We start from the raw sequence: 19,498 nt of genomic DNA on the forward strand, positions 1-19,498 counted from the left end.
AGTGATTAAAGCTAACATGTGACTTACTGTGACCATCTATGATATATTAACTGGCATAAACATTGTTTTATCTGCACATTCTTACCATACATGAACAGAGTCCACATGCTTGTTTTTTTCCGTTTGTTTTTGTTTTTTGTAAAGTTTAGTTTGCATGTAAAATTTGGTATTTCAGTTGGTGTGCCGTGCTTGCCCTGTGCTTATGAGATGTTATTTACCCTATTAGTTGATTTTTACCCACACTAGCAAGAATAAACTTTCATAACATTTTACTTTGAGTGACTTGCAAAACTTTATGCACTATGCCATCAAAGTAAAAAATCATTTCCTTTTTTTGATTCCTGTTTACAACCAGTCTTGCTCCTTTTGGCTTTGTGATTGTGCATAATTATTTAATGCATTTTTGAAGGAAATGCATGAAGACTCACAGGTAGATTCTCTCGGGTGCTTTCACAGTTTGCACTGAATTGCCTGTCACTAAGGTTACTCAGATCTGCATGATGTGAGCAATATTATGAACTTTAAACTGTAGTTATTTAGCCTGCATTTGTCATAATATGTTTTGCATAGGAACAAGGATGCTTTTTGTTTTGGAGTCTTCTGTTTTTGTCAAAATACATAAATTGGGGAAGGATCTGTATTTTTATTTTTTTTCTAAACCAAACAGATAAAAGGCACTGTAGCAAATGAAGGTAGTCAGTCACAGGAAAATTTAGCACATCAAAAGTCAAAAGTGAAATTGTTTTACTCTGGTCCTGTGCATTTGTCTTGCCATTTTACGTTTTGTGGTTCATTATTATTGTCATATTTTGCGTGTGTGCGCTTTGTTAATTTTTGTTTTGTGAACCCTTTGTGGGCCATGAATCTCTTTGGATCATCTTTATTTTGGCACCATTCTCATCTTCAGTTCCATTTCACATCATAAAACTGCTGCTCTACTCCTTATAAGACAATCACCACTGACCAATTTTTTCCTTCTGGTCTCTCTGTTTTCCCACCATTTTTTGTTGACTTTATGTTGGATTTTCATTTGTCTGTTTAAAGAAACAGTTGAACGAAGTACAACAAGAACACTGCCTGCTGGTTACGCTCACAAACCTGTCTTTTCAACAAGATCTTACCAGGCATGGTCGACTGCTCCTATTACCGTCCCTGGGCAAACAAAATGTGGACTGGGTTCCCTCTCCAGTTCACCTTCCAACACGCCATCTGCTTCGCCACTAAAGTCTGTGTGGTCCATTTCCTCTGCTTCTCCAATCAAGTCCACCCTAGGAACATCGAATGCTTCTCCTGCAAAATCAGTTAGCGATGTAGCATCGCCCATTAGAACATACAGATCTATGTCATCTCCAATAAAGACTGTGGTTCAACAACCCCAAAATCAAGTTCAAATTTCCTCCAGTCTCCTATCTTCGCCGGGTAAAACTGGCACGGATCCGGTGTCCATCAAGGGGCTCGCTGCTTCATTGTCCTCAAGAGCTAACTTGATTTCATCACCTGGATCCATGCTAGACAGAACTTTCACCACAGTGACGCAAGCTGATTCTATAAAGTCAACCACAAATACATACACGTCTTTATCATTCAAATCCACCCTGGCCCCCACAAGTATAGCAGTGTCCTCTCCCATTCGAAACATAACAAACTTGTCCTCTATTAAAACAACCACAGATGCAGCTAGGGGTACGATTCTGTCATCGTTTTCTTCATCAGCTAAGCCTACAATATCCAGTACCGAAACAGTCCTGTTAAACGGATCCATTTCACCGATAAAATACCCCTCATCCTCCTCTGCATCTTCCCGTCTGTTTACAGGAGGGGTTTACAGCTTACAAGAACGGATACAGGCCACAACGCAAGCAGCTACGGCCAGTGTTGGTGCAGCCTTCAGTGAGGCTGAGAAAACACTTACTGCTGGCACAACGTCAAACTATAGTGCGCTAAAATCTGTATCTTCACCTTTAAGATCAAATTTATCAAGTTCTGTTTACGATACCCTTAGATCACCAGCCACTACCACAACATCAATACCATCAATTTCCATGTCCGTTCCAGTATTCTCCGTGGTCAATGTGCTCCCTGAACCCCAGGGGAAGAAACTCCCAGAGAAAATAACAATCACACCTCAGACACACACCCAAGCACAGTCCTCAACATCACGAATTAAACCCTCAAAGCCCTCACTTTTTATTTCCCCAACAGTCCTCAAAGCTGCTGCCGCACCCACATTGACATCCAGTCAAGAGATTCTTAAGGATGTGGCAGATATGAAGGAAGATCTGATAAGAATGACCGCAATCTTACAAACTGACTCATCAACCGCAGCCAAAAGCTTCCACTCGCATGTTTCTAAAGAGCCCAGGATGGAGGATGAAGAGCCTTTCAGTTTGGTTGAGAAAGTTAAAGAGGACCTTGTCAAAGTTAGTGATATTCTCACAAAAGATGTCCTGAGTGAGGCCAAAAGCTCAAGTAAAGACAGGGCCTCAGAAGATGAATGGGAAGAGTTCTCCAAAGATGAAATTGAGGAGGCACGACAGAGTGCCCTGCGTTTCCTGCCAACATTTGAACCAACCCTTCCTGTCGGGCCACAGTCAGTGCCAGACAAAGATCTCAATTTAGCTAAAGTGGTTGATTACTTAATGAATGATCTTGGTGCCAGTTCCCTTTCAAAAATAGCTGATGTAAAGAGCAGGTATGATGAAATAAAGAAGGAAGGGGAGGAAAAACAAAAGCGTACCATGAAACCAGAGCACAAGCTCAAAATGCCACCCCCAGGTATGCGGACTTCTCCCTCAGAGAAAGACTTGAGTAAATTAGCAGACTCCTATAGTGGCACAGATGCTATCCTGGAATCTCCTGATGACTTTTCCCATGAACAAGATAAGAGTCCCCTCTCAGATAGTGGTTTTGAAACCAGAAGTGAAAAGACCCCATCAGCTCCTCAAAGTGCAGAGAGCACAGGGCCCAAACCCCCCTTCACAGATGTGCCTATTCCCCCTGTCATAACAGAAACCAGAACTGAGGTTGTTCACGTCATCAGGAGCTATGAACATCCTGAGGAGGTCTGTGAGCCACTAATGGATGAGGCAGCAGCTTTGAAGCCTCCGGTTGAGCCTGAGCCAGCAGTTAGCTCATTCAAAGATAAGGTAAAGGCCTTGCAGGTGAAAGCCAGCTCTGAGGAGCTGGCCTGCGTCAAAGAAGAAACTCATATCACCACTACAACTCGAATGGTCTACCACAAACCTCAACTGAAAGATGCAGGCTCTGACAGGATTGAAGAAACAATGTCAGTCCGAGACATAATGAAAGCTTTTCAGTCTGGAAGAGACCCTTCCAAAGAATTTGCTGGTTTATTTGAGCACAAAGCTGGCCAAGATGCCATTAAAGGAGACGAATTGTCACCACGGTTCCTCGAAAAGGACAAAAAACCCAAAGTTGAGAGAATTATTGAGGTGCACATAGAAAAGGGCAACACAACTGACCCGACAGAAGTTATAATCAGAGAGACTAAAAAGCACCCAGAGTTTATATGCAGGGGTGAGCGAGGTCTCAAAGAGCTTGTTGAAAGGGTTGATGGTGATTATGAGGTTCTTCAAGATGAGGAGGAACTTGCTGCTGAGGAATCACTGCCATTCTTCTTAGACACATCCAGAGTCAATACACCCGTTTCTCAAGAGGAAGAGTCTCGTCCCAGTTCAGCTCAGCTTATTGCAGATGAGTCATATAAAGCTTTAAAACTTCTAAGCCAGCATTCTATTGAGTATCATGATGACGAGTTATCTGAGTTGAGAGGGGAGTCATACAGGTTTGCTGAGAAAATGTTGCTCTCAGAAAAATTAGACATATCACATTCTGATACTGAGGACTCAGTGGCAGACCAGGCGCATAGCATAGCCACTGAGGTGCATGGGGCAGAAGGCGTATATGGAGAAAAAGTAGCTGGCCCCAGGAAGGAGTCCAAATTAAAGTCAGCAAGGGATGCATCAGACAAATCAGGTAAATATCCCCCACAAGATGAGCAATATGACAAAGTTACAGTATTACATTATACCACAGAACCCGGTAGCCCTAAACATGCAGTGTGGATGAGATTCACCCAGGATAGGCAGGACAGGAACAGAGAGAAGCTCATATATGAAGATAGAGTAGATCGGACCATTAAAGAGGCAGAGGAGAAACTGAGTGAGGTTTCACAATTTTTTAGGGACAAAACTGAAAAGTTAAACGATGAGCTCAAGTCCCCTGAGAAAAAGAAACCAACAAGATTATCACGAGAGACACAGTCAGGGCCGAGCTCAGCGTGCAGCAGCCCTGAGAAAAAGCAAAAGACTGCATCTGAGGAATGGGACAAAGGCAGACAGAAGATGTTTGGCAGCACAAACGAAAGGAAAAGTGCAAGTCTGCCAAACAGTCCCGAAAGGCATATGCTGTCACAGTTCAGTGAGGACAAGCCAAAACAGCACGAAGATCCTAGGCAGGCAAAGACAGGTGATGCAGGCCCCCCGGTCCCAGTTAAGACTTTTAGAGTGAGTTCTGTTCGACAAAAGTTTGAAATAGAAGCGCAGAAACAGGATCAGAATGTGCCTCTAACACAGTCAAAACAACCAGTTAAAAAACTACCAGAGAGTAAATTACCAGTGTATCAGATTTACGCTGGTTCACAACCCTCAAAAGTTGATTCCACAGATGAAGGACACCCACCTCCTAAAAAACTAACAGAAACTGATAAAAGTAAAGTAACCCCTCACAGTAGCAGTAGTACTATTGTCTCAAAGCAGTCGGGTGAAAAATGTTTACCTGAAAAATCTACCACATCAGATACTGTTGTTAAAAGAGCCTCACTTTTTGAGAAAATGAAAGATCAAGAGTTTGATCAAACTCAGGAGTGGTCAAGCTCTACTAAAGTTGACTCTCAAGATTTGAAAGATGGATATATTGCAGGCAGGCATAGTGCAATTAATGATATTAAAGAGCAGCAGTATTTAAAGAGTGACATTAAAAATGAGACCATTAAAACAGCTTCTTTGTCTAAGGATAATATCAATAAGAATGACTTTCAGATAAAGACCCTTAAGAAAAAGACAGAATCTCATATTCCTGTGAGAACATCACCTGGTTCCTCAGACAATAATCAGTCAAAGAAGCCAAATCAAGACACCTTAACTAAATTATCTGAAAAGAGCCCATCACACATACCTACCCTTACCAAACCAAGGGTTCAGGGCCGTTCAGAGTTACAGAGAGAGGAAGCTGCAACAAAGAAGTCTGAAGACACCTCTGCTGAAAGTAGAACAACAAGTAGTCTAAGTGACACTAGTTCGGTCGAAAAAATGTCCACCGTTACAACAAGAGAAAGTTTCAAAGGGCTTAAAACTTTACCAGTCTATGTAAGTGTTCAAGTAGGGAAACAGTCTGACAAAGATATGGGAGGAGGAGGAACCAATGGAACATTCAAAAAGATGGTTAGCTCAGAAAGTCGAACAATTTATGCAGTTAAACAGAAACAGTCCACTTCTCCTCAAGGCAGCCCAGATGATGACACTTTAGAACAGTTCTCTTTTATCGATAGCTCTGGCAAAAGTCCTATGACTCCAGACACACCAAGCTCAGAAGAGGTCAGCTATGATCTCACCTCAAGAACCCCTGATCCATTTATTGCATTTATGCCAGGTATTGCAAGCCCAATAGCTGAGGTTTCAGAGGAGTCAGAAGATAGTGAACAAGGCAAAGCTATTCCTTTGAAAGAATCTGGACCAGAAAAGGGAGCCAATGGTAAGCACGAAACTGGCCAGGAGACAAAAGACAAAAGAGTTGCATATATAGAGTTCCCTCCTCCACCACCCTTGGATTCTGATTCCTCACAGCCTGAGAAAAAAGGGTTGACTCCTTCCTCAGAGGCTGAGACTGAATTGATGGAAGTAAATCTCCAAGAGGAGCATGATAAACATCTTCTTGCCGAACCTATAATAAGAGTCCAGCCTCCTTCTCCTGTGCCCCCAGGAGCTAATGATAGCGATTCAAGTGAGGAGGAGGAATCAATCTTTAAACCGATTCCAATAAAGAAATATACCTTTAAGATCGATGAGGACAAAGATTTGAAGAAAACCCCGTCCAAAACACCTGACAAGAATGGGAACGATAAAGAACAAGAGGCAAATGATAATGGAAAAGAAGAAGATTATGATTATGAACAAAATGGCAATGATCAGTCTATCACCGATTGCTCAATAGCGACAACTGCAGAGTTCTCTCATGACACTGATGCCACTGAGATCGACTCTCTTGATGGATATGAACTTCAAGACGAGGATGACGGCTTAATTGAACCTATTGCCAAACCATTTGGATTTCCCAATGAAAATAGAAAGGATGTTTGGGCATCAGATAATATGTCTAGACCAAGTGACCGTTGCCAAAGTAAACTTGAAGTAATTCATGAAGAATCACCAGCTGAGGATTACAAAAAGACCAAAGCTAAGACTGATCCCTCAAACAAAAAGAATGAAAAGGACAGTGAAAAGGATGGAAAACAACCTGATCAAGGATTGTCAGACACTTACTTTAGTTACAAGCTAGATGAGGAGTTTAATACTCCTTTTAAAACTGTTGCAACAAAAGGCTTTGATCCTTGGTCAAGCAAGGGAGGAGAAGATGAAGTAGTGGACGCTAGAATTAAAGATGATGAGCCCAAGCCGTTTGGGCTAGCAGTAGATGACAAGTCTACAGCAACAACCCCTGACACAACTCCTGCAAGAACCCCAACCGATGAAAGCACACCAACTAGCGAGCCAAACCCTTTCCCCTTCCACGAAGGGAAGATGTTTGAGATGACCCGCAGTGGTGCGATTGACATGAGCAAGCGGGATTTTGTTGAAGAGAGGCTGCAATTTTTTCAGATCGGTGAGCATACATTAGGAGGGAGGACAGGGGATGGGGTCAGAAAACCAAATGTAGTCACCTCAAATCCACAGATAGTTGAGAGAGCACAAGTTAAGATGGAGGACAACACGGTTATATCATACAATATCATTCAGATATGCACTGACCACTCTGACACATCTTATGACATGGAGCCTCCCCCCTATTCAGAAGTCAGTTCTTTATGTTCTTCTTTTAAGGTAGGACTCAAATCTTCCAACATTGAGAGGAGAGATTTTGTTTGTGTAGACTGGGATAGTTCACAAGGTCAAACACCAGAGACTGCACATCAAGTAGGACCAGACACTTATAGAACAAGCAAGTACAATCAGAGGACAGACTCATCGAGGACAGAGCCACAAACATACCTCCAGACAACTTCCAGTAATTCCAGAAACTACAGTAATAATGCTAATCTTGAGGCCTTAAATGCTGGAACACACTGCTTGCTACAAAGCGGCATACAAACCGAACAGCTGTTAACGTCTGATCTTTGCTCAGCTCAATTAATAAACCCATGTGAAGATTCAGTCAGAAAGGACACTGGTACTTTCAGGGATTGTAGTACAGAGAATAATGATGTAATCTCCAAATGCAAAGACATTACAAGAAAGCCACCAAAGTCTAGGTTGCCAGTGAGAGCACCTCATCCACCACTAGGTTATAAAAAAGATCTTATATCTTCGAGACCAATTCAGAAGATTAGACCAGTAGCCAGGAATCGATTAGATCCATTCCCACATGTGAAGCCTAAATCTAGAATCCCAATGATGAAGGTCAAAAATGTTAGTTCCTCACCAATTGGGAAATGTAAGACCACCACAATAGCCAAACAGAAAGGTAAAGCACAGCCAACCAAAACAATAACCACCATCAAAAGATCAAAAACCGGTCCAGTGAGTAGATCAGGCAGTAAATGTAATCAGGAGCCCCTTTGTGAGGTTGGCAAACGTTCTAGCAGTTCAAAACGTATTAGTGCAGTAAAGCTTGTGGACTGCCTTTCCAGTGAAGAGAAAAAGATGCAGGCATATGATAAGGATGAAGAAAGCAGCACATCAAGGAACACATCTTTATCAGAAGCGTCGCAACACTCCAGTACATCCAGGTCTGCTAGAGACGTGAGATCACAGGTTGAGCAGTCCAGCAGAGACAGGAGGAGGAGGAGTAGGAGGACTGATGGAGGTGAAGGCAGTCAGGGTGATGGGCCTCAAGTGGCCCCCGGCGTGGAGATCAAGCCTAGTTTGTAAAACTTTACACTTGTATGATCTTAGTTGCATGAGCCGTTGTGATTGCCTGTGGTGTGACCTGACTGTAGATGTCATCTCTGTCATTTGTCATTTTCTCTCTCTTTGTGTACTTGTGTGCAGGTCTCTAAACCTGTTTTCAGATCTTTCTGTGGATAGTCAGTTTTACTGTAGCATGCCAGTGTGAGTGGGTTGCTGGCCATTTTTATTGGTTCCTAGTTTCGTGTAAGGTGCTAAGGAAGCCTGTAGATCTCGTGAGCCCACGCAGACACACAGTCCTAGCACAGCACCAAAGATGCCGCATGTTTAGTTTCATCTGATACTGTGAATTCACATTTGACCCTCTGCTGTAGCGGTAGAGACATTTGAATCGTGTCTTTTTTGTGATTTATTTGTTGTGTTTCTGGTAAGAGTATACTGTCAGAAGGTTTAAACATTTCCAATTAGATTGATTAGATGCATTATTTACAAATCTAACCTGTTAAAACCACTAACAAGTTAACTGACTCTATCAAAATATTTTTTGCAACTCTTTTCTGATCAATCTCCCCTCACCTGTTATTTGGATATGGACTCATTTTGTTGTGGCTAAAATATGCAAAAATCTCCCCCAAACTTTTTATTGTCTTGACTTGATCAGAAAAGGGTATTCTGATTTATTACTTTTCTAACTTGTCTGAATATTATGTTTTAAAGATTTTCATGACTTTCCATCTTCTGCTCTCAGGCCCTCAGAGCCCCTGTGAAAGAACAGATGTACGTATGGCTATTGTGGCGGATCATCTCGGCCTGAGTTGGACTGGTAAGAAATGACACCACCTAGAGGACAAAGTGTTGCATTACACCTTTGCACAACTAAACCCTATATGTTTATAGCTCTGTAATAATGTCATCTGTGAAAATAATGTCACACTTTTACCCCTAAATGCTACTTTTTAGTATTACCATTGTCGTGCACATACGGCTTTACCTTATTTGTTGTTGTTTCTCAAAGCTTCGGTGCTGCTGTGATCAGTAGGGTGTGCCATCTGCAGTCACTGCAGTACTGCGCACATGTGTACGGGGGAGTGGTAAAGGCAGAGGAGTCGTTAATCTATTTTTAATGTGTTGCAGAGCTGGCCAGGGAAATGGAATTTTCGGTTGATGAGATAAATCAAATCCGTGTGGAAAACCCCAACTCATTGACAGCTCAGAGTTTCATGCTATTAAAGAAATGGGTTAGCCGAGATGGTAAAAACGCTACAAGTAAGTGTGCCTATGGACAACATATTTTCTGAATAAGGGTAAATCATACGAAGAGGAGAAAGGTGGGTGGGGTTTGGGCAGGGACAGACTTCTGTATCCAAATCATATTCTCAGCCATTATAAGAGAAACAACTTAAATTAATAATTTCTTGTTCAGCAAATATGTGCAACCATGACAATCTTTTCTTTTTTTCCATTTAGCGGATGCCTTAACTGCAGTCCTGACTAAGATCAATCGGCTGGATATTGTGACATTGCTGGAAGGGCCGATATTTGACTATGGTAACATTTCAGGCACAAGATGTTTTGCAGATGATAGCGCAGTTTCCCAGGAGCAGGCTGATGGTAAAGTTTAGCCCCATCTACCTGAACTCTACTTTTCTATGTCTCTCACAAATCTGTAGATTCATAGAACCATTATGGCAAAACACTTTGCTCTAAATTCAAGCCCAGTATAAACTTAAACTCAAGTTTAAGTTTAAATCTCAATCTTTTCTAATCAGTTAGGTTCGCCAATTATCAACACTGCTATTTCCCAGCCTGGTGTTGGACCAGTCAGGGATCAGTGTGATCATAAATATTGAATTATTATGATTGTATGTTTGTATGAAAGCATTAAAGCATGCATCTATATAGTATATGACTTAAGCAAATGCTGAATCAAAACTTAACCCCATCTTAATAATAGTGGAAATTACAATAGATTTATGTGGAGCAACAGTTGGGATCCATAAGTTTAAAAAACCCATTTGTTTTCACCAACGATTATGAATAAACCTTTCATATTTGATGTTGTTAATGTTAACTGATGATACATGCTTTTGTAGAAATTCAAATGAATTGCCAAATTCCAGAACTACAATAGCCATTATAGGCCACTAAAAAGTGAGTGCACACTGTTGTGCTCTACTGAAATATCTGTTAAGGCTTTATATTCTACTTGTGTGCTGGATCTGATGGGTTTAAGATTTGCTTCATACCATATTAAGATAAATATTATGTTTATGTGTATACAAAGTATCCTTTCCAAAGTATACCAACTACTGTAGCTATTAGCAATGGCAATAGTGCTCTACTCTGTTTTCTCTTCTGATTTTTTTCTGAGATGTTAAACATACATGAAAACATAATAGTATATTCAACTTGCTTTTACAGCATGATTGCCTTAAAGTTTCTCTCTGTGTAGTGCTAACAGTAACTCACTAGTTTGGAAGCAATATCAATAGCATGGCTCCGGCTACTATGGAATGTCTGCTTGCTGTCAAGCTGCTTGATCCTCCAGTATCCCAGAATCCTCTGAACCTTCCTGATAGAGTGCTTCTGCTGCAAATCCAGACCAGCTGCTTCTCCACTGCCTACCAACTTCTTTCATAGCAACACTTTTGCCTCATTTCAAAGCACAGTGGTGCAGCATTGTTTAGCATAGTTGCTCTCTCTTTGGTGGAGTAAATTAGCGCTAGCTCTTGCTACAGCTCTTCACTCATGCTATGGTAACTTGCTTTTATTAACACTGCATTCTAATCTTCATATAGCAACATCATCCTGATACGTCTCATGTTTTTCACACAATTTCTGAAATATCTTGTCTTGCTCCATTTTTCTGTAACCTGGTGTCCATGACAGTTTCCACTGCCCCTACTTCATCTACATCATTTGTATCTCCTAACCTTGAAGTGTTGACCAAACAGTCCTTTTCCTCATCATCATCATCACCCATCTTCCTCCATTTACGTCAAGACCCCACTGTTACTGAATTTTATATTTAGTGTTGTAATTATCTGCCTTTGAAAATGACATGGTGAACTACACTATCAGATACTGTAACTATACTAATTATACTATATGTTGCTTACCTTAATGGTATATTTGTAATGGAGTATTCTGGGTTAACTTACCTGCTATTGATCATCTGTGGTATCCACAGAAATTGACTTTTCCTCAAAACAAACCTAAGTAATCCACTTACAATGGGAGTCTAACAGGCAAGACGATGGGGCACGTGTGCCAGAAGGTTTTAAAGCTTGTACTTTTGCTAAAGCACTTAAATTCTGTGAAAATGTTTGTTATTTGAGTTGTGAAGTTATCTCATTTTTAAGGTGGGACTTCTGCAAATAACCCAGAATATTCCTTTAAAGCCATCAAGTTAGGACTTATTAAATTCAGAATGCCACCTTAACATCAACATGAACCTCCATGGCGTTTTCAAAGGCCTCTGTCATAACATCTGTTGCTGTGGCGTTGTGCACAAGTGATGTTCGCCTCCATCTCACTGTGTTGTATCACTCAGGTTACCACAACATTGAGCTGGAGCTCAAGAGTCCCTCAGAGCTGTCCTATGAGCCCCCTACCCCTCTGCGCCAAGATGATTTCTTTAGCGAGGACTTTAGGCTAAAGTTCCCCTCTAGTGCCCCTGTTAGACCCAGTGAACTGTCCTTGTCAAACACTAGTGGCCCAGTGTCTGCAGATACCAAGCCGCCTACCGTCATGGCGGAGGACACCTCTATTGGAGGCCGAGAGTCTGTTAGCCAAGAGGATGGTTCAGCTGAAGATGATTTTGGTGTCAGCAAAGAATCAGCAGCCCCCTCGGAACAACGTGACAGTGAGGGAACCTCAAAAGTATCAGACGTCTTCCCAAAAAGTCCAGTAAAAGAGCAGAAGGAAGTCCAACCTAAGCTTCCCATTTGTGTCTCAGCCAGCGAAGCTCCTGGAGAGAGTGGCAAGTCTGGGTTTGACGAAGAAGATGAAGAGATGACCCAAGAGAAGATAAAGTCTCTCTTGGAGAACATTAAGTTGGAGGAAGGCTCAGAGGATGAGGAGATGACTGAGGAGAGGCTGCAAGCGATCCTTTCTCTAGTGCAGCTGGCAGAAAAAGACATGTCTTCAGTTTCAGGTCTGCAGAGTGAGACGACTGGTACAAATGGGAAGACGGAAACTTCGGGCCAAGGACTGAATACTGAAACACAAGGGCAAAGAGAGTCCAGGTAAGAAGAGTGACCTCTACCAACAAAGCTGTATTCTTATTCCACAAGCTCAGCAGGTTAGGTATCAATCAAGTAATGTATTTCAAACTTCCATGCCTCCACAGCCAAGAATTAATGTCATCAACACCTGGAGTGCAAACTGAGAGGCAAAATGGGGAACATCCAGAGCTCCAAGCCCAAGCTCGCTTGTCACCAGACGCCAGTGAGTCTTCCAGCAAACCAAAGGGCAAAGCTAGGAAAGACTCTGGCCAAGAAGTAAGCAGTGAGGCTCTAGAGGACAGAGGACCAAACAACAGGGGGGAGGACATTTCCGAGCCTAAAGTCCAGGTAAAATTTTCTTTGAGAGAACTTCTTTGAGATGAACACCAATGCCCTGTAGATTTTCTAAGATAGATAAACCAAGTTTTTAACCAAGCATGTATTCACATGGCTCAGGGTCTCTCTATCTTCTCCCTTGTTCAGAACTAAGTTCACTGCCCAGGGAGTCAAATGCATCACGTATACCTCGACAGATGAAGAATGTAACTTTTTTCTTATAGCTATCTAACTTTAGATTGATTACAACTGCGAATGTAAACATGATTACATTCTCCATTGAAAGAAATAATCATTATCGATGCTGGGTCACCATCAATTCTTGAGCACAGTGAAGATTTGTGTCAAGATTAGTTGAAGGTCTTAAGCACTACTCGTGAGTTTGATGGCTCATGCACTGCTGTAATGTGCTGACCTGACTCTAGCAGGAAGCTCGTAGAGATAATGAATCCAGCTCTGATGAAGAAGAAACCGTCACCACCAGAGTGTATCGGCGGAGAGTGATTCTGAAGGTACTATGAGTGGTACTCTTGTAGATTTGGGCTGGTTTGTGTGCTACAGACTTTTCGTGTGCTTTTAGTCTGTGTGCTAAGAAGGAATGAAGTGATTAGCACACTGCCACTTTTCATGAAGATGTTGCTGTGATTTTTGGAGTGTGATCTATTTTTCTTTATTTTATTCTCCGCTATTTTTCCCCTATCTTTGATTAATTAAAGATGCTTGTTAAGGTTAGCATCACTACTTATATTTAATGTTAGCATTAAAGGAACACTCCACTTTTTTTGGAAATAGGCTCATTCTCCAACTCCCCCAGAGTTAATAAGTTGAGTTTTACCGTTTTTGAATCCATTCAGCTGTTCTCTGGATCTGGCGATAGCACTTTTAGCATAGCTTAGCATAGATCATTGAATCCGATTAGACCAATAGCATCGCGTTCAAAAATGACCAAAGAGTTTCGATATTTGTCCTATTTAAAATACTTATATTATATTTAAATAATTATATTTATACTCTCATTTCGGCGTAATAATCAAGGAACTTTGCTGCCGTACCATGGCGCAGTGATATTACGTAGCGCTTGAAAGTAGTCCCCAGCTATATTATAACTAGGTACCTAGCTGGGGACTACTTTCAGGCGCTGCGTAATATCACTGCACCTGCTGTGGCCATGGTACGGCAGAAAAGTTCCTTGATTATTACGCCGAAATGAGAGTATAGTTCCTAGCCAAATCGGCCTAGAAAATCGCAACTTTTCATTTTCTGCCGGTCTTAGTACACGATATAACTACAGAAGAGTCAAGTTTTAAATGGGACAAATATCGAAACTCTTTGGTCATTTTTGAACGCGATGCTACTGGTCTAATCGGATTCAATGATCTATGCTAAGCTATGCTAAAAGTGCTATCGCCAGACCCAGAGATCGGCTGAATGGATTCAAAACGGTAAAACTCAACTTATTAACTCTGGGGGAGTTGGAGAATGAGCCTATTTCCAAAAAAAGTGGAGTGTTCCTTTAAGTTTTGCTACATAATGAAACCACATTTTGTGCGTCTTGATTTTACAGATTTGATTTTGATTGAACAAAATTTTACAAACATGGACTAAATAAAAAATGGCCCATCACTACTACTGTATATTATTATAAATCAAAACTCAATAATTACTGGATTAATTTAAAGAGTTATGTTTTTGACATGTCATTTGAAAAATGTATAAGACACTTAGCTTCTGCTTTTTCCTGCTTTTGCCTGCAGTGTTGGATTTAACAATTAATGTGTATGTTTTTTGTTTTTTTTATGACTAAATGCATTCAGCCATTGTCATCAGCATGTTTGGCTTGAAACTTTGTCTTGTCTCAAACCAAAAAACATCTGATGAAAGCTCTCAGTATTTTTCTTTTTTGGTCAAATGAAATGGAATTACATGTTACTCACAGATTTTGTGTGTGTGTCTGATCAAAACTTTAAAACAAAGTAAAAGATCTGATGTTTCATCATGCATCCCACCTCTGTAGGGTGATCAGGCCAGAAACATCCCTGTTGAGACTGTGACAGAGGAGCAGTACACAGATGAAGATGGAAACATGGTCACCAGAAAAGTAAAGTCCATGCCCATCCCTAGCAACGTCACAGTCTCATTTTAACACATCTTTTCCCTTCCCCTCTGCCCCCGTGTGGGTTTAAACCAGTACCATGAGACATGGCTTTAACCCCTTCTCTTAGGTCATCCGGAAAGTGGTGCGTCGCACAGCTGGTGTGGAGGAGAAAGGCAGGAGAAAGCGTGGGAAGCGTTCCCGGCAGGCCAATAGGGCCGAGCAGGAGGAACAGGGGGGCCCCGAGCCCCACAGAGAGCACACTGAGGTTGGATTTGTGTGTGGTGCTGATGCTAGTGCTAGTGCGGGCCTGCAGTGTGCAGAACATTTCAAAATAGCGTGCTGTATCTGAAATCTAACCCAAGTTTCTTGATTTTGGATTGAAGTGGCTTTATTAATGGAAAACTGAGTGAAAAACGTCTGTGGACTGATATGTTCCTGCTGTGTGTCCACACACTTTTAATGTTGCTCCAACACAGAACAAAAAACATTTTGAACACAAAGCAGACTCAAAAAATATGTGGGGTGAAAAAGTTTGAATGCGCTAAACTGTTACAACTGGAGTCCATCCGCATGTCCATTGATTTTCAGTATGGAACTGAAGCTATGCTGATTTAATTTAGGCTGCATTCTACAACAAATGACTTTAGAATGTTTTGTTTTGCCATGAGCATAACTTACATAACTTACTCATGATCTCAGAATAACACAAGTTATCATGACAAAACTAGTTTTGTCAAGGTAACAAATCTTGAGTTGCCTCACAAATACAAACAAGCAAAAAAAAAAAAAGAATAGTAATGCATGATCTGTATATAACTATAGTAGATAGCCTAATGTTATCTAGGTATGTTATCTACATTGCTTTACCGTCATGCTTTTCTGTTATTTTTGTGTATTTTTTTTCATGAGGTAACAGAAGAAAAAAAATCCAATTAAAGCGATAGCTTACCCAAAAATGAGAATTCTGTCATTAATTACTCAACCTCATGTCATTCCAAACCCGTTAAGACTCTCGTTCATCTTTGGAAAACAAAATGTTTTTGATGAAATCCGTGAGCTTTCTGACCCTGCACAGAGAGGCAATGCAACTGTCAGGTTCAAGGCCCAGAAAGGTAGTAAGGACATCATTAAAATAGTCCATGTGGCATCAGTGGTTCAACTGTAAAGTTATAAAGCTATGAGAATACTTTTATTCAACTTTATTTATTACTTGAGAGTACCACGACGCATGCACGTGCAGCTGCTGATGCAGGAGTCAGTGTTCTGACATAGAATGTCCATCTCTCTTAGTTCATCGTCTGTATATTCTGGCTTAAATAAGTAAGGCTGGGCAAAAAATTGCAAGTCACCCTCTCTGTCGAAATCTTCAGACATGTATACAAAGACTGTTTTATGTACAGCATGCATCTTCTGATTAATCAATGGCAGAATTTGGGGGTGAACTACCCCAATTCATTTTGAGAAAACAATTTCTTCAATGACACTGACTGACTACACAGTTGGTGTTTCTGCTTATGTGGCTGAAGGTTCTATAAAAATAGGTTTTGAAAAAAAAAATAAAAAATGAGAGGGAACATTGGTTTCTCACTAATCATTTTTTTTTTCTTTTATAGCATTTGTCGTGTGCTACCATGGATGGGCATTGGGAGTAATATCCCTGCTGATGCTGTGTGCTGTATGACGGATCATTTAGAGTCATCTCTAACTACAAGCTTTTGTTGTTTCAGGCTGAAAAAGGAGTGAAGGGCATAAAGAAGGAAGGAAGACAAAGGGAGAAAATGGGTCAATCATAACAGTTGTGCTCTTTTTGGTAAGTCCATAGGCATAGAACTAGGTTCAGTGGAAGTCAGGGGGTGAAAAGCAGAGCAGAGTGGAATCCTGCCAGTTCAGGTGGTAGCTTTTGTGTATAGTCATCAACAGAAATGTGCTTTGTAACAGTGCTTTTTCCAGTACAGTTGAAACGCAGCCCACTGGTGACATGCAGACGCAGCAAATTAGCCCATGCAATTGTTCTTTATCTCATGCCATTGTGTCCAGACTCGGACGACGTGTTTGAAGGGTCATTTGGGTTTTGCATTGTACACCTACACAATGACTGGACATCTAAAGTCAACACTGAATGATTTTCACAATTCGTTTTACTTCATGTGACATTTTTTTGTTTAGATTAGTGGCCTAGAAATAGTGCAGAATCATGAATATTTTGTAGATATTTAATATCATAATATTCTTTGCTTTAGAAATCCATTTTGAATACCAGATTTTCTAGACTCCACTGTTTATCCATTTAAAATGTTGTGTTCTTAAATGAAAAAATTAAGTTGATATATTTCTGTATCTCACTGTGTTTCAGATTTGAAAGTGTTTCAAAATCATTTTCCTACGAGGAGGATCACTGGAAACGCGCAAGGAGGTCGGGGGATGAGGATCGTGTGTCTGCAGCTTTCATAAAAACAAATGGTTTTCAGCCAGACGGCTTTTGATTTCGCATGAGCATGAAAAAAACTTGTGTCTGTCAATAACACGGAACGGCTAATGGTTGAGAGGACTTTGTTGGTGCGATGTTTCGATCGACCAGTACGAGACGCTCCACGGCAGCGCCCAAGAACTTCCGTGACCAAAGAGGCCACGAAACATACTGCAGATTGACAGAAAAGGAGGGACTCGTTCGAATCACCTTCTACACTCGCCTTACATTTTTTTTTCCTCTCGGACCCATTATGTCGGGGTGTATAATGCTGTTGGAGCTTATGATGTACATAAATTACACTGTATAAATTTGAAAGTGGCTCACAATATTGTTAATGCACTGGCAAGTGTGTAGGAATGAACTACCAATTCTGATTCCAATTTTAAGGGAACACTTCGGTGTAACTTCACATGCACTTGTATAATTATTAGCAAGAAAAATGTTTGTAAATGAAAAAAAGCCAGCTTGATTTTAACAACGGATGTTTCTTTCAAACCTACTGTGGTTTTCAGTGTGTACGAACATTGGATCCGCTGTAGTTCTGTTTAAAAACTTCTTCAGAGTACTAATATTTTCATGCATGTGATTCACTTTATTTTGATTTTTCTAAACAGCATAACACACAAGAGAAGTGGGAATGATGTTCTGTATGTATACACTCACAGCCTTGCTATGCTCACGTTTTTTTTTTTTTTCGTTTTTTTTTAAGAAAGATGACAGTATCACACCACCATTGTTCAGCTTCACTAAAATACACTGTGTCCCATCACATCACAGCGGTGGGTTCCCTCTGCAGTTACAGATACAGCTGCAATCCGAACGCTCACCGGTACATGTCACATCAACTGGCGTGACAAACTTTTAACTGTTCTCATGTGTATTGGCTCTGAGATGTAGAAGTCTTTCTGTCAGCCTGTCATTTGTAATCATTCTAGCAGTGTATCATTACTTTTCAAGGCTGCTGTGGTTTTGGGGGAAATTTTACTTTGATTTTGGTGCATTGAGAAATCACCCAAGCATTCATGGATGATAGATCTGGTAACAAACATATGTATGGAAAAAACAAACATACACTGGATGATCAAATTAATTATTTAAGCTTATAATAAATTGTGTTCAAACCCTCACTGTGTTTTCTTTCTTGTTCAACATTAAGCATTGGAACATTTAAGGGGGAATCTCATGATAAAAAAGTCATGTCCAGTACATATACATAAGAAATATCAATATTTGTTGGATTGTGACATTAAACACATTACAATTAAGCACATTTTCCTCACAATTCATTTTACCTGTTGTTGTTGTTTTTCTTGGTACCCCAAAACTGGGGAAATGTAATTAAAATGCCATAAAATGTCACTTTCAAACTGTCTAAAATGAATGTTCTTAAAAGTAGTCTTCATTTTCTTTTTGAAAAACAATTTTTTTTTTCTTTAGATTTTGAGGTGAACCTCTCCAGTGTATAGAGAAAGGCAGTCCTGAAGGTTAGCTAAAAATTAATATTGTGTCATACTTCCAGCAGGCACAGTCTAGCTTTCTTTTTCCATACTTATGAGCTCGTTTATCTTAATTAAATTCTAAATGAAAATCATCTTATCATATAAGCTCATAATATAAAAGTTTATCACACAAAACAATCTTGCCACTTCAAACAAGCCGCTTTGTTCACTTGGATGGAATAGCTACTTGGAATTTACAAACTTTTTGAGGCTTGGACTTTTTGGTTGCATGGACATTAAATGTAAGCACAAAAATGATGAGAGAATATTAAAAACAACTTGTTCTCCAAAGATAAACAAATCTTATGGGTTTGGAACACGATGAGAGTGAATGATATACATTTTGGATGAACTAACCCATGTTACCTAGCTGAACATGTAAGGTTAGCATAGCTGCATTCGGTTGAGTTCACCTAACTTATTTCTATATGAATTTTATAACTGTCAAACATACCGAAAACAGACCCTGGTGTCCAGCTTTCTTTGGCAGGCTCAACCATTTCAGCGCTGAGAAAATTAACAGCTACCACATGATTGCGGTTTAAGCTAACCTGTAAGCAATAATTTACACCTTTATAATGTTACCTTGAATTCTAAACATACAGTAAAGACTTTAATCAGCTCTAAGCCCCGCCCATTTCCAGAGCGAACCGTTTGAACGAACCGATTCGCTCAAATGAATCGAATCACTAGAGGTCGCTGTAGCGACTCCCATCCTACAGCAGTATTTC

At 40.5% G+C, this 19,498-nt stretch overlaps 1 protein-coding gene across 40 annotated transcripts in view; it reads left to right on the plus strand.

Moving 5' to 3' along the window:
• The window catches only part of ank3b (ankyrin 3b), a 198,860-nt gene extending 180,465 nt beyond the window's left edge, over positions 1 to 18,395 (plus strand). For 25 of the 40 annotated variants that reach the window (XM_058792986.1, XM_058792981.1, XM_058792982.1 and 22 more), the window contains 11 exons: positions 1,045 to 6,900; positions 8,890 to 8,964; positions 9,276 to 9,407; positions 9,609 to 9,752; positions 11,695 to 12,388; positions 12,493 to 12,715; positions 13,129 to 13,215; positions 14,718 to 14,801; positions 14,926 to 15,063; positions 16,526 to 16,608; positions 17,152 to 18,395. In XM_058792986.1, coding sequence (XP_058648969.1) covers positions 1,045 to 6,900; positions 8,890 to 8,964; positions 9,276 to 9,407; positions 9,609 to 9,752; positions 11,695 to 12,388; positions 12,493 to 12,715; positions 13,129 to 13,215; positions 14,718 to 14,801; positions 14,926 to 15,063; positions 16,526 to 16,591 — 7,499 coding nt within the window. In that variant the 3' untranslated portion in view covers positions 16,592 to 16,608; positions 17,152 to 18,395. The remainder of the gene's footprint in view (positions 1 to 1,044; positions 6,901 to 8,889; positions 8,965 to 9,275; positions 9,408 to 9,608; positions 9,753 to 11,694; positions 12,389 to 12,492; positions 12,716 to 13,128; positions 13,216 to 14,717; positions 14,802 to 14,925; positions 15,064 to 16,525; positions 16,609 to 17,151) is intronic. The other 15 variants (XM_058793008.1, XM_058793010.1, XM_058793006.1 and 12 more) reach the window with 8 other exon arrangements.
• Positions 18,396 to 19,498: the final 1,103 nt, after the last annotated feature.

Source organism: Onychostoma macrolepis, chromosome 12 (genome assembly GCF_012432095.1).
Source record: "Onychostoma macrolepis isolate SWU-2019 chromosome 12, ASM1243209v1, whole genome shotgun sequence".
Lineage (NCBI taxonomy): Eukaryota > Metazoa > Chordata > Actinopteri > Cypriniformes > Cyprinidae > Onychostoma > Onychostoma macrolepis.